Raw genomic sequence first — 20,745 nt, forward strand, 5'->3', positions numbered from 1 at the left:
TATTTTCCCTTGAGAATGATGTAGAAAAAGTGGGAGACAAATCCCAGAAAAATACATGAGATCTTACTCAACAAATCTCTCCATCAAACTACCATCATTTTCATCTATCAAAAGAAAGATATCCAAAAACTAGGAATTCGTCCAGCCTATTTATCAGACCAAAACACCATCATCCATAGATTATATCATAGTATTTTCTTCATGAGAATTGTTTGTCTGTCTTTCTACCATGACATATCAAAATTTCAGGAAAATCCAACGGTGCAATATTCCAATATGTTTGAAATACCAACTTATGTTTCTAATTCCACGGAAAACTGGATGGCCATGTTATGAGTACCAAAACCCCATTTTCAGTAGCTCCAATCGAAATATTTCCTTCACAAAAGTTGTTCCTTATCATCTCCTCTATAACATATACAAAAACCAAGACAATCTAATCTATGTGCTAACTTGTATCCCAATTCAAACAGCTGATGTGTGGTTGAGAATTTCAGCTATATTAAAGAAGAGGAAGAGGATGTGGTGAAAGAAGAAAGAGAACGAAAGGGAAGAAAAGAACTTGAAACAATAAAAATAAATGATGATGTTTGGAAAGGGAAAAGCTAGAAACATGATTCCATGCCTTGTGGCCTTTGAGACATATATTTCACTCTAACAATTATTTTCTCTAACATGGATGTCTATTCTTTTTTAAATAAAAACAGGTTGCCCGACCAAGATGGACGAGACATTGGAAAAATATATATGGAGTGGTCAACGAGCAACATTTTATATGATGGATTATAAATTATTATTTTGTTATACTACTCTTGTTACTAATCAATTTGATTTATGTTGAAATTGCAGGTGTGTAAGATAAAGTATGAGTATTGATATCTATGTGAACATGACATATACATATGCATTGCAAAGCAAGAAAAAGAGTTGTGTTCTGTCAAGTGCTCACTTGTGTAAAGTGTCTAAGTTGTGATGATATTCAAGGGTTGAAGTTGCCTTGAATTAAAAATAATGAAATCTTGTATATGTCAGGCATAGGGTGCATGGCTTGAATATACATTTTGGTGTTGGGTGAAGTGTCTGTTTAATAAAGTGGAAACTGAGAGTTTAATTACAAAAATTGGGTTTAAGGGATGAACGGGAGTTAACTCATATTCTAACGTACTTGGAGCCAAGTGGTATAAGTATGGGATGGGTCGTGCAGGCTTGGGTGCCTTAGGTATGTGTTGACGGGATTAGAAGGGAGTGAGTACATTCATCCATCTTATTTGCATATGTTCCATGCATCTCATTGCATACATATTATGTATTGGCAAGGACTACTCATTTCTATGATTATTTTAGTTGGTACTTTTGTTATGAATTAAATTTTGTATACTAATATTCTATTTCCGCTGCGTATTCAATAAATTATATGTGATACACTCAAGCTTTTATTATGAAAGATTTGTTATATGATGTATTTTATAATCGTTGTAATTTAATTTAATTTTTTCCACCATATCTTGGTTGTAGAATTTATTTTTATAGCTAAGATATGGCTCACACCCTAGTTCGTGAATAGTCTTTATTCATGGGTCGGGGCGTGACAGCCAAGGCCTAGGCCCTGATCTCGTTGGGCTTGAAGCTCAATGATCTTTGTCCTAAGCCTCGACCCACTACTCTGCAACATGTGCCCTGAGAACCCAAGGCTTGCAACTTTGATGCAGGGCCGTGTACTGGTAGCCAGCAAATCCTTGTCGGATTGTGATATCTTTCAACCCAAATGCCAATTTTTAGTACCCCCGCTTCTCAGGCACATCCAAATATTTTTGGGGTGCTTTAGGTTAAAAGCCATACTAGACTATATTTTCGTAATTGGTTGGCCCGAAGCAACCTTAACTAATATGACTCAAAAGTCATTATTTTTCTTCCACGATCAAATTCAAATGATTTCGATCTATTGGATTAATTAAAATGACCAGCAGTCCAATAATTTCACAATAATCTAAAATAATTGGCCTGAAGTTCACTTTTTTGTATTAACGATTCAATAATTTACTTCTTTTCTTTGCACCGTTGACATCCTTTCGTTGTTCCGAAGCTACTCACACTGTGGTTCCTGAAGCAAACCCCAAATTCACTACGCTTTAATTGTATATTGTATTATGTGTTCTTACAGGTACCTCTACATATTCCTAGCGAAATTACAATTGAAGCAGGCTATTTTTTAAGTTTTGTTGGCAGGATTAATTTGGTCTTTTATCCTCTTTGGATTGGAAAAGAGAGTTTGCTAATATATGGTTTACATATATTAAGTTGGACTTGAATTTTTAAAAAAATAATAATAATATTGGCCACCTAAATATACGTATACTGTCCTATGATAGGCCACAAGTTTAAAATAAATGTACGATACTGTCCCTACATATATTAAATTATGACATAACTATTGCTCTAGATGGTGTTGGTATATTGTACCTGGAAGTCTAGAACTTGGGTAGAATATTTCCTCCAAGTTGGTATCGTTTTACTTTAAATCAAATACGTTGAACTGATGAAGGTTAGATGATCATATTCTGGTTGTTAATCGGTATAAGGCACACCATTTGACCGTTCTTCTGACTTTGTGGTAAGCTGTTGAGCTAACTTTCGATCACAATGGAATCTATTCATACTGTGTAGATCTTGTTCAGGAGCATGAAAATAATTAAGAATCCCGTTGAAATATACAGTTTTAATGTATTGTATTTGCATGTTGGAACGGCTTTCTTTGAAAATTAAAATAAAAATTTTAATAAAGGAAAAATAATGTCTTTGGTTTGGTATTCTATGATAAGTGACTACCTCTTAAATTCTCTCTTGCGAGTGGATTACACATAACCCGGATTGACAACGTATTCTTTTATATAATTAGTAATCTCGGGGTCCTGTGTGTGAAAGTGAATTAGAGTCCCTAAAAGTTGCAAATTTAAAAAAATTGAAAAATCAAAGGCCCTTCCGCTTTGGGGATCATGTGCGGTGACATCACTTGCACACCCTTAAAGCTGGCCCTAACGCGAGTTCTTGTTTGCTTCTGTTTGGGCTTGATTTTACATCAGCTTGCTAAAGGGTGCGTAATTTGATTTGTATTTGTGCTTGTTCATAAGCACCGAGTTTTCACCTAAGCCAAGACCAAATGGCTTTTAACCTGATTTTAATGAAGAGGCAGTGCTCATTATTTTTGCAAAAGCTTAAATAAAATGACAAGTTTGCCCGGGAAAATGATGGCTCAGAGCCTGAAATAGTGCCCAAGGCTTGTCTTTAGTAGTTCAGACTACGCCTGAAATAGTGCCCAAGGCTTGTCTTTAGTAGTTCAGACTACTGAGTAGTCGGGCTTTTTATCCATTGAAAAATGAAAAGAAAATAGAATTTCTTTAATTTTATTTTGATTGTTCATTTTTCGTACTACTGAGTAGTCCGAACTATTAAAGAAAATTTAAAATCAGTGAATGAATAACGTAAGTGGGAGTTTGAGGTAGTTTGTGTACATTTGGCGCCCTGCTAGTGGTGCTTGCAATTTAGTCATTCCCTTCATTGAGAAATTTTTCAATATGTCCGGAACATGGGGTGGTACGACATATGTTATTATATAAGTGGAAGAAAGTTTTTTTTTTTTCCAAGTATCCCTCCACTTGTATAATGACATACAGTGTATGTATCCTATGTTCCGAGCACACTGAAAAATCCTTCCCCTTCATCACGCTACCTAGTTGCTAGGTGTGAGGAAGTTGATAGTTTCTTCATCCGCTTACTCGCCAGTGGCCTGGATCGCATTCGTCACTTAATTCCCTCTCTTCATGGTCTGAGGTTTAAGCCACACTCTTTATGGTATGAGGTTTTAGCCCTATTTTTAAATGTCTTTCTATTTATATTATGATAGATGGTGTATTGCTTGTCTTCCGAATACACTAAAAAAAATCCCTCCTTTATCACACAATAACTATTGCCTACTTTTTGATATTGTGCACTAGACTAAAGTCACAGCACCACCATATGTCATGGCCCAATGTACAAACCCAATTTACAAACCCACTTTACACAGAAGCCCTATAAATGCGAGGGAACACCATTCCACAAGAAAGTAGGATTTTCACCCCTCTTTTTTACTCTCCATCTCTTCCCTCTTATTTAAACAGTAAAGATAATTAAGGTACATTAATTTTTTATATTAATTTTTTATAAAAAGAGAAAGACAAAATAAACTTAATAAAGAATACGAGAAAAGGAGTGGAAGTTGATGGGAAGAGGAGGGTACATAATCGTATTCCTTCCTAAAAACTAAATTTTTCGGGCTAAAATATTTAACTTTTAACCCAACCATTGAAGATGATCTAAGCGGGGCCAAACCCTGAACCAGATACGTCCCGTTTACTCTCCGCACGTAATCTGAGTGTTTCAATGATCAGTCGGATCACTTTCCACTGCAACAGTTGATGTGCATCAAGTAGCGGAAGAAAGAGATTACAACAGTCATGTTGGTGCGGCTTGCGCTTTTGCGGTCCTTTAACTTTTAAGTTTTGCCATAAAAATTTTGAGGATATTTTAGGATAATGTAACATTACATTTTTTGTGAGTGACGAGACTATATCAATCTAAGAGTCCATGGAGATGCTCGGCTGAATATCAAGGGTTGGCAAGGAGAATGACCGAGGATAGATACTCGAAGATGGACTTGTCATTTTACATATTTGCAATGTTTAGCAAACCTTTGCCACGCTCGTATTGATTGAACATACACACTACTATGTTGTGTAACACGCACAAAAGTGCATAGACATATAATTTTTGGAGAAACTATTATTAAATACATTGGATTGATTTCATGCATATAATTTTAAGTATTCATCCATGCGTGTATATTTCACTTCTGGATAAAGCTTTGAAGCTTCTTCTACTCCTTCTCCCTCGACTTCAAAGTTTGTCAGATCGCCTTCATAGAAAATATGGTAAAAATGCCCCACTCCTACCTGGCCTGCATAGTCCATACCTGAAGTATAATATTTCAGATCGAGATCAAAATCAAACTAGATAAGATATGTAACTCTCTAATGCTGACTAACCACAAGTAGCTATATATGAATGTTGATTGATCCCCGTAGCTACAGATTAACATCCTATAATTTGAGAACTGAAAGTACCCCACTTTAATTTGTTTCTATCATTTATTTTTTTGGAGTTTTCTATATGATTACATGGTTGCCAACTTTAAGGTGTGAAATTTAAGCTTAAAGCTTATGTTAGATTTTAAACAATGGATTTTGTACATCACACAATCCGAGAGTTAAAATCTAAATTCTTAGCACTAATTGGTATCAGTTAATCCGTAATTAATCGACAAGGAGTTGATTGATCGACATGATTAACCACATATATATAAATGCAGTTAACTGGGGGTAACCTAGAGCCATTAATTTACTAATGAATATATGTTAGTAATTTTCTTGAACACAACCGATTTCAAATGATTAAATACCTTTCATAGAAGCAAGAAAGTCTTGTTTAGAAATGGTGATCTTTTCTAGTTTCTTTCCGAGAAGGTTCTCCCACATCTCGACCAATTGCTTCTGAGAGAGTACGTTTTCAGGTGGACGAAGGTACAATGTTTTGTTCAATGTTCGTGGATCATCTATCGTCTTGATCGTGTATGTTGCGATGTCATCTTCATCCATAAGAGTGACTGCACAAAACATGAAGATCATCAGCAAAAATGATTAGTTCTACGCGCGTCGTTTAAATTAAACCAAACAAATATAGTAATTAATGTAGAAACATGTGTACCTTTAGAGTTACCATCTCCATAAATAAGCACTTTCTCCCTTGGAGGAAGGACGGTCCCCATCTGCGAAAGGTTACCCGCAAAATAACCCCCAAAGGCAGCACCACATACATAAGTGAAGGGGATTTTAGCATCTTGTATTGCCTTTCTCACTACCATTTTCTCATCAAATGTGACTCTTCCCGGTTCAAGTGCATGTCCCATACGTGCTGGGTCTAGACCGAACTCTGATGGCAAGAAACGCTGCACAGAAAATCAAGGGAAGGGGAAGAGAAAAGTACATAATTCAACACCCCTACAATAACAATATGATTTCTTTTCTATTATAAATGATATTTTAGACTCATCTATACTAAGGGGAGGATGTTGATCCCGATGTAGTTAGTTGAAGAGGAAGATCTTAAATGGTTTATGATATTAGAGAAATGCTATAAAGATACTCTCTGCCAACTCATGTTTTTGGCACACTATTTTATAATGTTGACACAAGATTGTGGCAAAACATGAGGTTGTGGAGAATACCTAGAGAATTCCACTTTTTGAAAAACTCTTCTTAACATTTCTCATTATAATAAACAAAGAGTAACACCATATATCATATGGGAAGAGATCCTCTCTGGATCTCTCCCTCCAAATCCACCCAATTCATTCATCCGGACCCTTGAAATTTGATCTAATGGCTACAAACAGGGAACCCCTTTAATAGTTATAATAATTTTATCATTGGATCAAATTTCAAAGGTTCGAATTAATGGAATGGATGACTTTGGTGGGAGAGATCCGGAAAGAATCTCTTCCCATATCATATAATCACTATTAAATAGTAAATAACCGGCTACATGATACTGATCTTTTGCCCAATTTCACCTAAAACCAAAATGCTCATTAAAAGCTTATTCTTAATGAAAATAAATGGGTTCTCTTTAGATCTAGTAATTTTTTACACGATCCGTTATCACAATATGTAAACGATACAAAAATAACAAGTTTCAGATCAACACGATAAATAATTGAGTCATTATCGGGTCACACGATAATGACTAATAACAGGTCCTTAGCTGGTTTACACGAGGGTGATACGTAAGTAACCCGTATGACACGTTAAGAAAAAAATTATTTTCATGATTGTTTTTTAACTACTTAAAAACGTATATATGTATATATACATATATTAAGTATGTATTATTGTAATATTATTCTATATAAATTTTTAAAAAATTAAATTTTATTTATTTATCTATTTTTATAGTATACTATAAGAAAGTAGTGAGATTAAAAAAATTACAATACACATTAAAAATAAAATTATCAAGTAATTTAAAAATACAAAACACAATAAAAAAATTATAATAATTAATTTACAATTGTGAAAATATGTAAATAAAATATGCAAATGCTCGTGAATGGTATTTTTAAGGGAGTCCAACATAAATTAAATTCATAATCATTAATGTCTAAATCTAAAAATGTGAAGGCAAATTTTTTTTTAATGTTTTGAAGTAATATTTATGTGACAATATTATTATATTTTCCATTTTATGGATCAAATTATGTTTTCATTTTCATTATTTATTGATATAAAATATATTTTCTTTAACAGGTCCGATCATATTACCTGGTAATATTAATGAGTTGATTTCGGGTTGAGTCATATTACTCATTTACTTTAACAGGTGTTACACGATACGACTCATTAAGATATCGAGTATGTGACGAAAATGACACGAACACGAAAAACACGACACAAATGTCAAGTCTAGTTCTCCTCAGTAAGGAAGGACCTTTATTAAAGGGAAACAACATGGGTGCATCCACACCCTTTTTACTTCTCACACACTTTTCTAATTTTTGGCTGTCGAATTGGATGAATTAAAGAATATCAAATGACAGAATTTAACAAAAAGTATGTGAAAAATAAAAAAAGATGCGTGCGGATAATACATCCCCAAGAACATAAAGCTGTTGACCTAAAATTGTGAATTTCTTCGTTCACCATTCATGTTGAACACAGCACACAACTTGTGTGGTTTTACTCTACTTGTAACTCCTGCATGCTGTGTGACGTGTGCTATGAAACATCCAATCAAATCCTACTTTTTAAAATCCAAACTTTTGGTGCGGTGATTTTTTCATGTATATTTGTGTTCGTTCTGAACTTTTATTTGTTAATTTCAAAACTATGAGGTCATATATATCGTAGTTACCATGTCATTTGATAATTAAATTGCACTGTTCTTTTTTATTCAAAGTGGACAAATAAATACTACTAATCCAGCAACTAATTGATGACTGAAGATGGAAAAAATATATATATACCTTAACATTTCCGGCTTCCTTGATAGCTTGAACAAGCTTGAGCTGCAACAAAATGTTGTGACTCCTAAAATGCACCCCGGACATGGTACAAATGACAACGTCGACAAGCTTGACAGCACGAACAAGGCTTTGGAGATCAGAAAAGGAGCCCTCCACAAGGTGAGCCCCTTGCTTTTTGAAGGACAAGAGCATCTGCAGCTTCTCAATATCAAGGCCAATCTCTGGCCTTTGAAGGACATAGGTTGGGTGACCTAGGGCTAGGCTTGCCTTAACAATCCTTCGTCCTACGTACCCAGTACAACCTACCACAAGAACCTTGCTCATTCCCATGTCTACCAAATGTTATTGGGATGCTTCTTTTTGCCTCTTGCTTTGTTTGTCATGAAGGCAAGACTAGCTCTATATATAATAGTAGTCGAGAACCCCTGCAGGTATACTGTTCCATTTCCTTCCTGCAGACAATAGTTGACATGCAACCTAGCCTAGACTTTTACTTTGTTGTAAAAGTCACTCCATATCATTTCATTAGTTGGTGGGGATCTGGCAAGCCTGATCAATAAATTTATCTATATACTAAAACTCAGTTTGGCTGGTACTGTTTTTCACTGTTCATGAACAGTAAAAGGACGGAAATGCCCTTTCTTTCTTCTCACTCCCATGTTTTGTTGTTTGCTTTTTTGTACAGTCAAATTCCGAATTTGTCCTTTGTATTCATCCGTTCCTTCATCTGTTCTGTAGGTCTTTTCTTAATTTTTAAGTCTATGTATTGCTGGTCGGAAGACAAAAAAAAAATATTAAAAAACTGTTATTAAAACCGGGCCACATGGTTTGTGGCACAACAAACGATAAAATTTTTATACCTTCTTAATTTTTTAAATGCATATATATCTGGTGGGAAGATAAAAAAAAAAAGTGATTAAAACAGGGCTACATGATTTGTGGCACAACAAACAATAAAAATTTCTTACGTTTTCCTTTATATTTGGAAGGTAAATCGTTTGCCCTTTCATTTCCTTACTCTTTATGGTCACGGTTAAATTACGTCAACATTTATATTAATTTTTTTACAAAAATAATAAAACAAAAAATAATAGAAATATAAAATGTTGACGTAACAGAAAAAGATGGAAAGAGTATGAAAATGGGAAAGAGTATGGAAATGGAAGGGCAGACAATCCACCTCTTTGAATTTTTCTTTGCTTCTCCCGCTCTTGCCAGTCCTTTTCTTTTGTTTTTGAATTGTTGCTGCTTTTCTTTTTAACCCACTATTGTTTCTCTGTGGGTTTTTAATTTTTTAACTTTTTGTGCAGGTAAAGGAAGAACCCAGAAGAGATATGTTCACTGAGAGCAAGTCCAGCCTTGCTCTTTGCTCGGGGGACAGGCACCAGGAAAGGGCCCGAGGCCCGGTTGGTTCTTCTCCAGCCATGGAGAGCTCGAGTGAGGGTGGAAGCTCGAGGGCCGGGGGGTGGGCAATCGACAGGCCTGTGGCCTGAGGCCCGTGACGTCATGCCTGGGTCCAGGCTTTATTTTTTATTTTTTTTGTGTCAGGCGCGTGCCCCTCACTCGCGAGTGGGGGCGCGTCGCCGACAGGAAATCAGGGCACGAGCCCGCGCGCCTCAGAAAAATCAGTGACCGTTGGGAAGCCACGTGGCTTCCCACGGTCCGTTCGATTCCAACAGCTCTTTAATACGAGCCATCTGATTTGCAACGGTAATAAAAAAAAAAAGATGATTTTATATCAACCGTTCAATCTGAGATCAACGGTTGATATTAATCTGCTTTATAAATTTAAAAAAAAAAAGAAAAAATAGTTTTAAAATTAAGAAAAGTTACCGTTGTGACATGTGGCACAATCTGGAGTGTTGGAATTCAAAATTTTTAAAATCCAAAGGTAGAGATTAATTATTTGAATAAAAATTAAAAAAAAATGGAAAAAATCCAAAAAAATTGTAAAAAATCTGAAATTTTTTTGTAAAAAATTGTTTTTACTTTTCTATAAATACCACTTTTTCTCCATCTACCTTACACCACAAATTCATATTTTCTCAACTACTTTCAATCAAATTCCTATCTTTTTTTCAAAGTTTCAATCCAATTTTTTCCACAAAATGACTACTGATGCAGGTACGAATTGGTCGCTTCTTGAAGATGTTGCGTTGTGCACTAGCTGGGTTGAAGTTACTCATAATTCCCTTACGGGAAATGAGATGCAGTTGCGAGAAATGTGGAGTTTAATTCATACCAAATTTCTTGAGCAAATGAGTGGGAAAAGAACCAAAGAATCAATGTCCAGTCGTTGGAAAATACTTAGTCATTCCTTTAGTATGTGGAGAGATGCCTTGACACAAGCTAGTAGTAATGTTCGAAGTGGGGCAAATTATGCGGATGAGGTAAGAATATATTATAATTATTTGTTTGTATTATTATTTTGTTACCTAATTTGATTATAATTATTTGTTTGTATTATTTATTTGTTACCTAATTTCATTATTATTATTATTTGCCTGCATTATTTATTTGTGACCTAATTTCATTATTATTATTATTTTGTATTATTTATTTGTTACCTAATAATTTCATTATTATTATTTATTTGTTACCTAATTTCATTATTATTATTATTTGTTTGCATTATTTATTTGTGACATAATTTCATTATTATTATTTGTTTGTATTATTTATTTGTGACCTAATTTCAATATTATTATTTGTAGCAACTTCAAGCACAAGCATGGTATGCTGCCAAAATCAAAACAAGAAACAAATCATTCACCCGGTGGGAATGTTGGAATATTGTTAAAAATTGTCCTAAATTCAAAGTTGTGTCTGTTGGTCCAGAAGTATGCATGAACAGCATCCCTCTACACAGCACCTTTGTACACAGCACCCCTCCACACTTTACACCCGATCATGACTCCCATGTTGATGAAGAAGATGGAGAAGAAGTGTCTGAAACGCCCATTCCTGAACAAGGGTCGGGGTCAACCCGTTATCCAATTAGGCCTCAAGGTAAGAAAGCTTCAAAGAGGAAAGGGAGTGCTTCCAATTAGGTCTCATGGTGAAGAAGAAGCAGAAACTATGAATAATGAGATAGAGATGTTGAGAAAATTGGTGTGAGATTTATGAGGATGGATGGTGGATTATATGGACGATTTAGAAAGGATTGGATTGTAGATAAGGCCACGTGGCATGCTGTCATTAGTTAAAAATCTGATCGAAATCTATCCTCAAAAATTCTGAAAAGATAATGACACGTGGCACGATCGTATTAGATAAAAATCTTATCGAAATCTATCTCCAATAATTATCTTTTCGGATAATGACACGTGGCGCAATTTTGAACGAGTTAAAATCTGATCGAAATCTATCGTCAAAGATTTTCAAAAGAGAACGACACATGGCACGATGACATTGGATAAAAATCTTATCGAAATCCATCGCTAAATAATTGTTTTTTATAAAATGACACGTGGCACAATGAGAACGATTTAAAAAATCTTATCCGAAATTACAAATAATTTTATTTTGTATTATTTAAACAAACAAAAAAAACTAATATTTTATTGCCTATTGCCAGAGGAAGGGCTCCAAGGGTGGAGATGCAAATGGTAATTATTGTTCATTAAAAGCAGTTACTGTTTAAAAGGGTGGATTCAATAGTAGATTCAATAGTGGAGGCTCCATGGCTGGAGTTGCTCTGAAGGACATGACATTTGCGCCTTTCATTGGGTTAGAGAGGTTTGTGAAGAAAAATCATTACCATCTTCCTTTTTTCGAATTGAAAAATAAATAAAGTAGGGTTTAATTTTACTGTTGTTTGATTTAGTCCTCAGCACCATTCATGTTATTTTTAGGGGTGGGTTCGGTACGGTTACCGTACCAAAACCCTTGTACCAATTACCGTACCAAACTTTCGATTTAGTAAAATCTATTACTATTACCATACCAAACTTTCGGTATACCGAAGTTTGGTATTGCCAAAAGTTCGGTTGGCATGGTATGGCAATGGTAATTGCCATTTTGTTTTGGGACAAAATTTGTTTTTGTTTTTTTTAACCCAATTCAAGGGCAAAACTTTTTTTTTTGTACCTTTATCTCATACATTATAGATTAAATTCATCTATTATTCATCATTCACAATTCACACACATAATAATTCAAATGAAGCATCAAGATTTATCATAAAAATTAAGCTTACAATCCAAATAGAAGTTACGAACCAAAACAAATAGAAGTTAACAATCCAAATAGAAATTAAAGTTTCAAACCAAATGAAAATTGGAAGTAAACTTCAAAAAGGAGAATTCATTGATCAGTTATTCAAGCTTGAGATGTCGAAGCTTTTGGAGGAGACATTGAACTTGTAGAAGATTGAGTTTGTGTCAAGCCTACATTAAAAACAAAGAAAACATATTAATTAGTAGTAAGAAGAATTAAAGTTGAAAACCATTTAATAACAAATTTACTAAAAAAATTAAAGCATATCTTTGTTGTTTTCTCTTCTAAAATTGAAGCATATCTTTCGTTGGTCCTTGTAGAAGTTTACTTTATCTGTCCTAAGCCAACCACTAGTACGTACTAGTGCCTCCATTATTTTAGGAGTTAAGGATACCCTAAAAGGGTTAACAACCCTCCTCCCTAGGCTAAATGCATTTTCATTAGCAACAGTAGAAGTGGGGGTTACAAAGATATTTTGGCTATTTGTGAAAGAATTAGGAACTCTTTTGTGTTTGATTTCCACAATTTTAAGAGATCAAAGTCACCAACAACAATGCTAATATAAATAGGGTTTTATTTTCAAATTATTGGAATATTATAAATATGTGTTATATAATTATCTATTATATAATTTATAAATTGTATTGTATTTTCGGTATGGTATGGTAATACCGTGGTAATGGTATCCATTACCAATACCGTACCATGAAATTTCGGTACGGTACAATATCGTACCATTATCGATTGGTACAAAAAATTTGGTACAAAATCGGTATCGAACGGTTGGCAATTCGACTGCCACGGCAATTTGGCAAAAAAATCCACCCTAGTTATTTTTACTCATTCACTACCCGTTAAATAAAACCCATATCTTAATTTTTTTTTAATTTTATGGATTTTGGTGTGATCTTGGTTTTTGATGTTTTCTCGGTGATTGACTTCTTTGGCGTTTAAATTTTATGTTTCCTCAGCGATTGAATTCTGGGTTTTTAGCCGTCCCCAATTTTAGTCGACCCGGGCAGCAAAGGGAGTTTGCCCCTGTTTGCTTTCGTTTTCTCACTAGATATCTCTGCCAGCATGATCCGCCGAACTCGCTGATCGCGTCTGCTTTCGTGGACCAGGTATGACTTCTTTCACTTTCCGTTTGTTTCCTGGGAAAATTTGGGGCTAGAAAGTGTGTAGAATTTTAATCTTTAAACTTTAAACTGTCCTGTGCACAGAGAAATTGAATTTTAATCTCAGTTTCTGTATTCCTCTATAATTGAAGGTCACTCCCTAAAAGGCTGATTAACACCAGCAACCACAACACCAACAATGACTACTGCAGCTTAGGTACAATTAAACAACCATAATTCCCAAGTTTTGATTATTTTTTTTTACTAATTCACTATCTTTTAAATATAATCATACCATCCGTGTTGATATGAACAGTCCATGATGTGTTTATTGTGTTGAAAGATGCAAAAAAAAATGGAAAATTTGGGGTGAGTTTGTTGTGTTTTGGTTTTAATCGTTTTGGGAATGTGGAGGTGTTGCATCAAAATTGAAATTGAATAGTACTTTATTGGTATAAATTACATTACCCAATAAATTTTCTGTTGTTTTTTACAATGCCTTTTTTTTTCGTTGTTGCTTAGCTTAGATAAAGATTGAGGCTTTGAATTGAGAGTGAGCTTAATTATTGTTCAATGTTTATTCTGTTTGGTGCATTTATAGCCTTTGTGGCTAACGGAACTTCATCGCTTCTGAAGTCGCAGGTGAGGATTGCAAGGTTTTTTCGTTTCTCTGGTATTGATTCATCGAGTTTGCATGTGGCTTAAAATGGTGTTTCAGTTTCGAGGAACAGCACATTTACAAAGTATATTCAAGAATGTATGGTCGGTTGTTTCTGATGTTAAGATTTTGTTATCAATTTAAAAACTGTGGTTTGTATTTTTAGTATTATTTTGGCTTTTTGGTGCAATGGGTTTTTTTTGTACCTAATTGCAGACCTTTCGTTTGCTCATGCTTTAGTAGTTGACTGAGTATCCATGTTTATACATACGTTGATCTTTTTTTTTTTGCAACGTGTTCATTTGTCTAAAATTCTGTGATCATTTTTCTTCCCTGAAAATTTTCCAATCAGTTTAATTCTATTTGAATATCTATTATTTCTTTGTTCAACATAGATACCTTTTGGTTTGTTGGTGAGACATTTCGAGTGCTTATCAGTTATTTACTAAAGGTGGTTTTATTGGAACTACTTGAACTTCTTGGGATGCCTGTCTTAAAAGCAAATGGAGAGGGTGTAGCACTGTGTATGCAGTTAAATGATGATGTTGTATCTCATATGCACGAAATGATTTCATCAATTGTGTTGTATCTACTATATATATGCAAAACATATTGCTAGCTAATCTTATTGTTATTAACTCTTCCCTCTTACCTTTCGATTTCTGTTATGATGTGCAGGCTATTGAATTTGGGAGAAAGCTTGCATGCAAACTCTTTGTTTGCATATTGTTCTTGAGTGAGTCCCTTAACTTTGCCTTGAAGTGTCTTTATATTCTCATTCACTTTGTTTTATTGCTAGGAAATTCTGAGTGGAAAGAAGTTCAAAGAAAAATACTCAAGCTAAATTACATTTGATCTACAAATGGTTGGACTGACATATTTCTTAAACAATGAAGGCGTGAAATATAAGTCGACAATTACAATTTTTGTTTTCATGTCAAACCAACTTGCGTCACATATATTATGCCATTGTTGTCATATTTTCTTCCTTTGTTTTGAACAATGCTTTTATGTTACACCAAGAAAAATCTATTTGAGGATGGGAACCACCTATATCGGTTCTTGGATGATGATCCAATTGTATCTCGGTTTCAGAATAGGTAGGGATAACCGAGTTGAGTTCATGGATTAGAGTAGGTTGGGTTAATTATGCTTTAGCATATGCTTTCTTTGACTTAATGTCAATTAATTGACGTTTATCATAGTGTGCATGTGCAGATGCTTTTTATTTTTTCAATTGATGCTTTAGCAGTTTCTATTATCTACTTTTTTGGGTATAAATCGTATCTATAATTTCAAAATACATGTTCTTCATGACAATCTATGGTATTTATGAAATAATTCATGTTAGAGTAATTTTTTTTTCCTTTCCCTTCAATGCAGTCCCGGCAGAAAGCACGTGCAGACTTGCAGCAGATGCACTATGCATGTAAGTAAGACATTTTACTATCTGTCTTTCTTGGTTAGTGATTCTGGTATAGCTGATTGATGTGAATGTCAATGGCGTGGTTTTTGTTCCTGGCTTTATGCTTAATGCAGTGTATTTTCTATATATACAATTTTCTCCTTCCGTTTCTACTGTTTTTCGTTTTTTTTTTTTTTTGAGTCATGTATACTATTGATGTTGTTTTTGTAGCTTGAGAAGCTGAGCGATATGCAGTCCCAACTTGAGTCACAGCTGAAGTTCATACAGAGGTCTGGCTACAGGTGCAGCACAAATTGCCTCACTTTTCTACCAAGAGTATTGCCTATTTTGTTTGTTGTTTTATTTTTTTAATAATTAAATTTTCTCTATTTTCAGATAGTTGATTGTGGGCGAGTACTAAAATTGACATATGCCGATGGATGTTATTTGCTGGAGCATGAACATGCCAAGTTGTTTTGAGTACTTGCAAGGTATGTCATTTTCTCAATCTCAAATAGACAATGCGCAGAAAATGAGCTACAAGTTTACCTGAATGATAAGGACATCAAAAGATTTCAATGAGTTTCGCACAAAACTTGCTGGATTGACCAGGTTATGTTCCACTACAGATATTACACTACTTTTCTGATTGGATAAGTTGATTCGGGTTACAATGATATAGCTTTTCAGTTTATTCATACTAAGATATTAGTTTTTTTAAGTGGGAATGCCATGATTGAAATTTTATAGAAATGATGAATGGGCCAATCTGAAATACCAAATTTCAGCTGATGAACTCACTCTTATATGACTATTACTGCATATACTCATCTTTTATTTTGTTGGGTTTTATTTTTATTTCATTTTTTTTGGTTTCGCAAAGAACTGAATTTTATCTTATCTATAGCTCTATACGCATGTAGTTTTTCTCTTTTTGGGTTTCGAGTATTTGGTTGGTTTTATTTAACAATCTTTTGGAATATAGAGAAACTTTGCACCAATGTCTTATTCCTGAATCTCCTGATGATTTGGCATTGAGATGTTAAGCAAAGGTGTCCCATGGGAACCACAGATTGCTCGAAACTATCTCAAAGAAGTGGAGAGATTTGTCTCCAGACTATGCCAACTATGAAGCTTTAGAAAAATGGTGCGGAAATTGGCTGTTTGTCATTGATGAGGTATAATCCAATAGCTAATAGCTAATAAGTATGCTCTTATATTTGACACTGTAAATATGTCTAAAACTCATGTTGTTATTACTACTTTCATTTTGGCAGAAGGAAAGGTTTTTCGTTTTTCATTTCTTGCTATATCATCTTGGGTTGTGCAAACTATTCATTATAGGGGATCCCTTCATGTATATAGTTGTTTCTTGCTAAGATTTCTGCAAAATATTTTTGTTATGTTGAAGTTGAAATCTTTTTTTAGGGTTGTAAATAGATTTCACATGTATGTAAATAGTATATATACACATTATAACTTTCTACTTATTTTATATGATTTTAAAACCTGCAGCACCGGACGGGCACTTTTGCTAGTTATATATACTAAAACCCAGTTGGGTTCCGGCACTGTTCATTAATAGTGTCAGGATGGAAATGCCGCTTGCTTGGTTTGTGTTTTGGCGTTGTTCTCCCTCTTTTCTATATTGAAATGTCGGCTTTGCCCATGATTGGTGGGTGTTTTTTGACAGGCCGAATTGCCCTTTGGGGTTTTAATGGGTTTTGATTGTTTTTGAGCGTTGGTGCAGGGAGAAGGTGGGGATTGCATCTGCCACGTGTTGATCATCGTCCATGATTGGTGGGTGTTTTTTGACTGCCCGAATTGCCCTTCGGGTTTTTAATGGGTTCTCATTGTTTTCGGGGGATTGGTGCAAGGAGAGGGTGGGGATTGCATCTGCCACGTGTTGATCATCCTGTTATGCTCTTTTCTCTCTATTTTGTTTCCTTTTTGTTTCCCTTTTCATATTTTCTTTGTTGGGTCGCTGTCTTTTGCTCTCGCATTTTCTTTTGCTTTCTTCTCGCCTGTTTGCTTTGGTTTCGTGCGCTTTTGTGTTTGCTTCTTCTCGGTCGTCCTCTCCTCTGCTCCGTGCCTCTTTGCTACGTCGGAGAGCCCTGTGGTGCGTCATTTTTTTTTTAAGATTTTTTTGTTCGTTTTCATATTTTTATGTTAGTTTGGAAAATGAGTTTTCTTCTGTTGCGTTTAAATATGTCTGGCCTTTGTTCATTTTTTGGGTTTATCGTTCAATTTTGGTGATGTTGTCCTTTTGAATCATGCGTTCAAATAGATTTTAGGGTTTTAGAATGCTGCAGCAGTCGACGCCTGTGTAGAAAGAGGTCTGGTTAAGTGATTTGCTGAAGCAGAGGTTGGGAAAAGAGAGAGGGGGGGTATAAGAAGTGTGGTTAGGCATGAGTGGTGGAGGTAGAGAGTTTGCGTTTTGCTGTTTGGTGGGTTTTCCTTTTGGCCATCTCATTGTTTTGATCCGTTAGTTATTTAAGCAAATTGTTATAGGTGTGTAGTTTTTAAGAGTCTCCCTTTCTTCATATGAGGGTGATGCCATTGATTGATGATTAGTCTCACAATTAATTGCACTGACAATTTAGTCTTAGTTATGGATTTGCAGGTGGATAGGGTTCATTTTGCAAAGTACAAAATTGCATTCACACTTTAGTCTTGGTGTAAAGCAATAATTGGCGTATTGATTTCAACTCATCGTTCTCAAGTATTCTTAATCTCGCAGGATGAAGGTATAGTAGGAATATGTAGTACATTATAGAATGTAACTCTTTATTCATATAATCTTACTCATTGACTCAGTCAGAATTCAGTTTATCCCTCAGCAAGGTGTAGAAAAAATGGTATACTTATTCTATGATTAACGAAAATAGCCGATTGCCATTTCTTAGATGTTCAGGAGGTGTGTGCAACATTGGTGCTGTAACTTTTTCCATGTTTACCATTTTTCTTCAATCCAAAACACGAAAGCTGAGGATTGCCATTCCTGCAACATCATCGATAATATAGATTTGTGGTCAAATGAAAGAGGTTGGATTTGTACATGTGATTCATGGTGAAATGAAAGAGGATGGAATGATTTTTCATTTCGTCGGTGGAGAGCGAAAGCAAAAAATTATATTATGAGGTAGTTGGTTTGGGGATGTGGTTGTTTTAGTGTGATACTATTCTTATGAAAGTGTGCTTTGTTTCTTTGAAGCCTTTGGGTTCAGCTTTGATTTGCAGATGATGACATAAATTTGTATCTTTTTTTAGATGGAGGTTTGTTTTGTGATATGTGACTGGATTCGTGGTGGTTCATGAATGGGTTAGGCTTGGTGTTTCTGTACTTGAGTTTTTGTGCGGTCTTAGTGTCGGCTATTTTGTTGTTGTCATTTCTTTTTCTGTGTGGTCATTAACTTTGTGATTTCTTTGTTGTAGTTGTTGCTATTAGTGATGGTGGCTGAGGTGTTCGTTTCTTGGTGTTAAAACTCGGGTATCCCGTTCTTTTGGTCAATATTATTTGTTCTTTGGAGGTGTCATTCACGGGATTTGCAGTCTGGGTCTCTGTTTCGCGTCCTTGGTTTTATTGGACATTATAAAATTTGTGCAATTGTTATATAGGCATGCAAGACAGGGTGGAAAAGATAGCAAAAGTACAAATGGTTGTTAAACTCTCCATGACTTCCTTTCAGACCATGGGTGAATGAATTGTGGATCTTTTATAGTTTTGTGTCTTTTTTTCTTTTTCTAGTTTTGTGGGAGTTTCTGATATGTCATTGAAATTCCCTTTTGATAGGATAAATGTAAACTGTGCGCCCAACTCCTGTTAATCAGTTAAGACCATACATAAAGGCGGACAAAATCAAAATTCGCATATACAGGATTTGAAAATCGATGATTCTAGGAACTGTTCAAAAGTATACAAACCTGCACTGTATATTGGTTGATGATTCCAGTACTAGTTCATCTCTGTTTTTTATTGACCCAAACATCCCCGAAGTGAATATGTATGGTCAGTGTGAGTAAATTTTTCGTTTTTACAACAAAAAAACACTTTTTTTTTTTAAATGGAAAGCAGTTGCTATCTTTTTTTATTTTTTATTTTTTTATAATTGTTAAACTGATAAGATGTTTTGAATCCTGCAGGTTTTGTGATTGTAAAGAAGCTCTGGAAATACTCTCCCTCTGCAATCCAAGAAAACGAAGCTCAAATTTTGCAGACTGCTAAAAAAGTTTCAATTGATGAATTGGCTTTTTTGGATCCAGATTTTCATAAGGAACATAACGTTTATTTTTTGTGTTTTCTTAAAATCTTACCATTGCATTTTGACCTTTTTAATGAAACTGAATTATGTTGTTCTTGTTACGGCTATGTGACAAAATATATCACAGGATGATACATTTGTGTGTAGAGCATCTGTCAAGCGTTTTGACACGCGGTTCAACTGGTGGTACAGTACTGCGTGAAACAGATGCACAAGGATTCAACCATTGGGCAGCTCATTTGTCAAAAACATCCAAACCAAATTCCAACGCCATGGTAATGTTAAATTAAATATTTGAAGCAAGGCTAACAAAAAATTTACTCTTTCTTGATACCATAGCATGTTGTTTGTTCTCATTAACCAATTGAGAAAAATAAATATAGAAAGGGTTATTCACTTTGTGTGCAAAACTTACAATTTTGGTATAATAATTTATGTCATCACACTTAATTTTTTTTTTAATAAGTGTCGAGAAATCATAATGTCCTCCACCACTGCTTCATCTTCGACCTCAACGGTTGAACCCAACGAGCAGTCATTTAAACGAAAAAGGGAATCAATCAGGCAAGCTCTTTTCACTTGCACACCCTTAGAGTTGGTCCTAACGCTAGTTCTTGTTTGCTTCTGTTTGGGCTTGATTTTACATCAGCTTTCTAAAGGGTGCGTAATTTGATTTGTATTTGTGCTTGTTCTTAAGCACCGGGTTTTCACCTAAGTGAAGGCCAAATGGCTTTTAACCTAATTTTAATGAAGAGGCAGTACTCTTTTTATTTTTGGCAAAAGCTTAAATAAAATGACAAGTTTGCCCGGGAAAATGATGGATCAGAGCCTGAAATAGTGCCCAAGTCATGGGGCTTGTCTTTAGTAGTTTGGAATACTGGGTAATCGGGCTTTTTATCCATTGAAAAATGAAAAGAAAAGAAAATTTTCTTAATCTTACTTTGATTGTTCATTTTTTGTACTACTGAGAAGTT

At 34.8% G+C, this 20,745-nt stretch overlaps 2 protein-coding genes and 1 long non-coding RNA gene across 3 annotated transcripts; 2 read left to right on the forward strand and 1 right to left on the reverse strand.

Annotated features, from left to right (window-relative positions):
- Nucleotides 1-4,676: 4,676 nt before the first annotated feature.
- Nucleotides 4,677-8,483, reverse strand: LOC126596309 (isoflavone reductase homolog). The gene is made up of 4 exons (XM_050262857.1): nt 8,114-8,483; nt 5,800-6,040; nt 5,495-5,698; nt 4,677-5,008 (listed from the first exon to the last, which is right to left on the reverse strand). The coding sequence occupies exons 1-4, from the start codon at nt 8,441-8,443 to the stop codon at nt 4,842-4,844; spliced, it is 942 nt and encodes a 313-aa protein (XP_050118814.1). The 5' UTR covers nt 8,444-8,483; the 3' UTR covers nt 4,677-4,841.
- A 4,683-nt stretch (nt 8,484-13,166) lies between these two features.
- On the forward strand, nt 13,167-16,980 carry LOC126596312 (uncharacterized). Its single transcript, XR_007613942.1, has 8 exons — nt 13,167-13,452; nt 13,599-13,663; nt 14,083-14,203; nt 14,783-14,840; nt 15,488-15,533; nt 15,741-15,811; nt 15,906-16,687; nt 16,787-16,980. It is a non-coding gene; the product is annotated as an uncharacterized LOC126596312 (long non-coding RNA).
- A 337-nt stretch (nt 16,981-17,317) lies between these two features.
- On the forward strand, nt 17,318-20,167 carry LOC126596310 (uncharacterized). Its single transcript, XM_050262858.1, has 2 exons — nt 17,318-17,628; nt 19,653-20,167. The coding sequence occupies exons 1-2, from the start codon at nt 17,352-17,354 to the stop codon at nt 19,901-19,903; spliced, it is 528 nt and encodes a 175-aa protein (XP_050118815.1). The 5' UTR covers nt 17,318-17,351; the 3' UTR covers nt 19,904-20,167.
- Nucleotides 20,168-20,745: the final 578 nt, after the last annotated feature.

This window comes from Malus sylvestris, chromosome 13 (genome assembly GCF_916048215.2).
Source record: "Malus sylvestris chromosome 13, drMalSylv7.2, whole genome shotgun sequence".
Classification (NCBI taxonomy): Eukaryota; Viridiplantae; Streptophyta; class Magnoliopsida; order Rosales; family Rosaceae; genus Malus; species Malus sylvestris.

Excerpts from the sequence above, each read along its gene's own strand:
- LOC126596309 (XM_050262857.1), bottom strand. The coding sequence starts at position 8,443 with ATGGGAATGAGCAAGGTTCTTGTGGTAGGTTGTACTGGGTACGTAGGA. Across the intron at positions 6,041-8,113 it reads AGGAAGCCGGAAATGTTAAG|CGTTTCTTGCCATCAGAGTT; the intron begins GTATATATATAT and ends TTTTCTGTGCAG. Across the intron at positions 5,009-5,494 it reads CTTTCTTGCTTCTATGAAAG|GTATGGACTATGCAGGCCAG; the intron begins GTATTTAATCAT and ends ATTATACTTCAG.
- LOC126596310 (XM_050262858.1), top strand. The coding sequence starts at position 17,352 with ATGGGTTCTCATTGTTTTCGGGGGATTGGTGCAAGGAGAGGGTGGGGA. Across the intron at positions 17,629-19,652 it reads CTACGTCGGAGAGCCCTGTG|GTTTTGTGATTGTAAAGAAG; the intron begins GTGCGTCATTTT and ends TGAATCCTGCAG.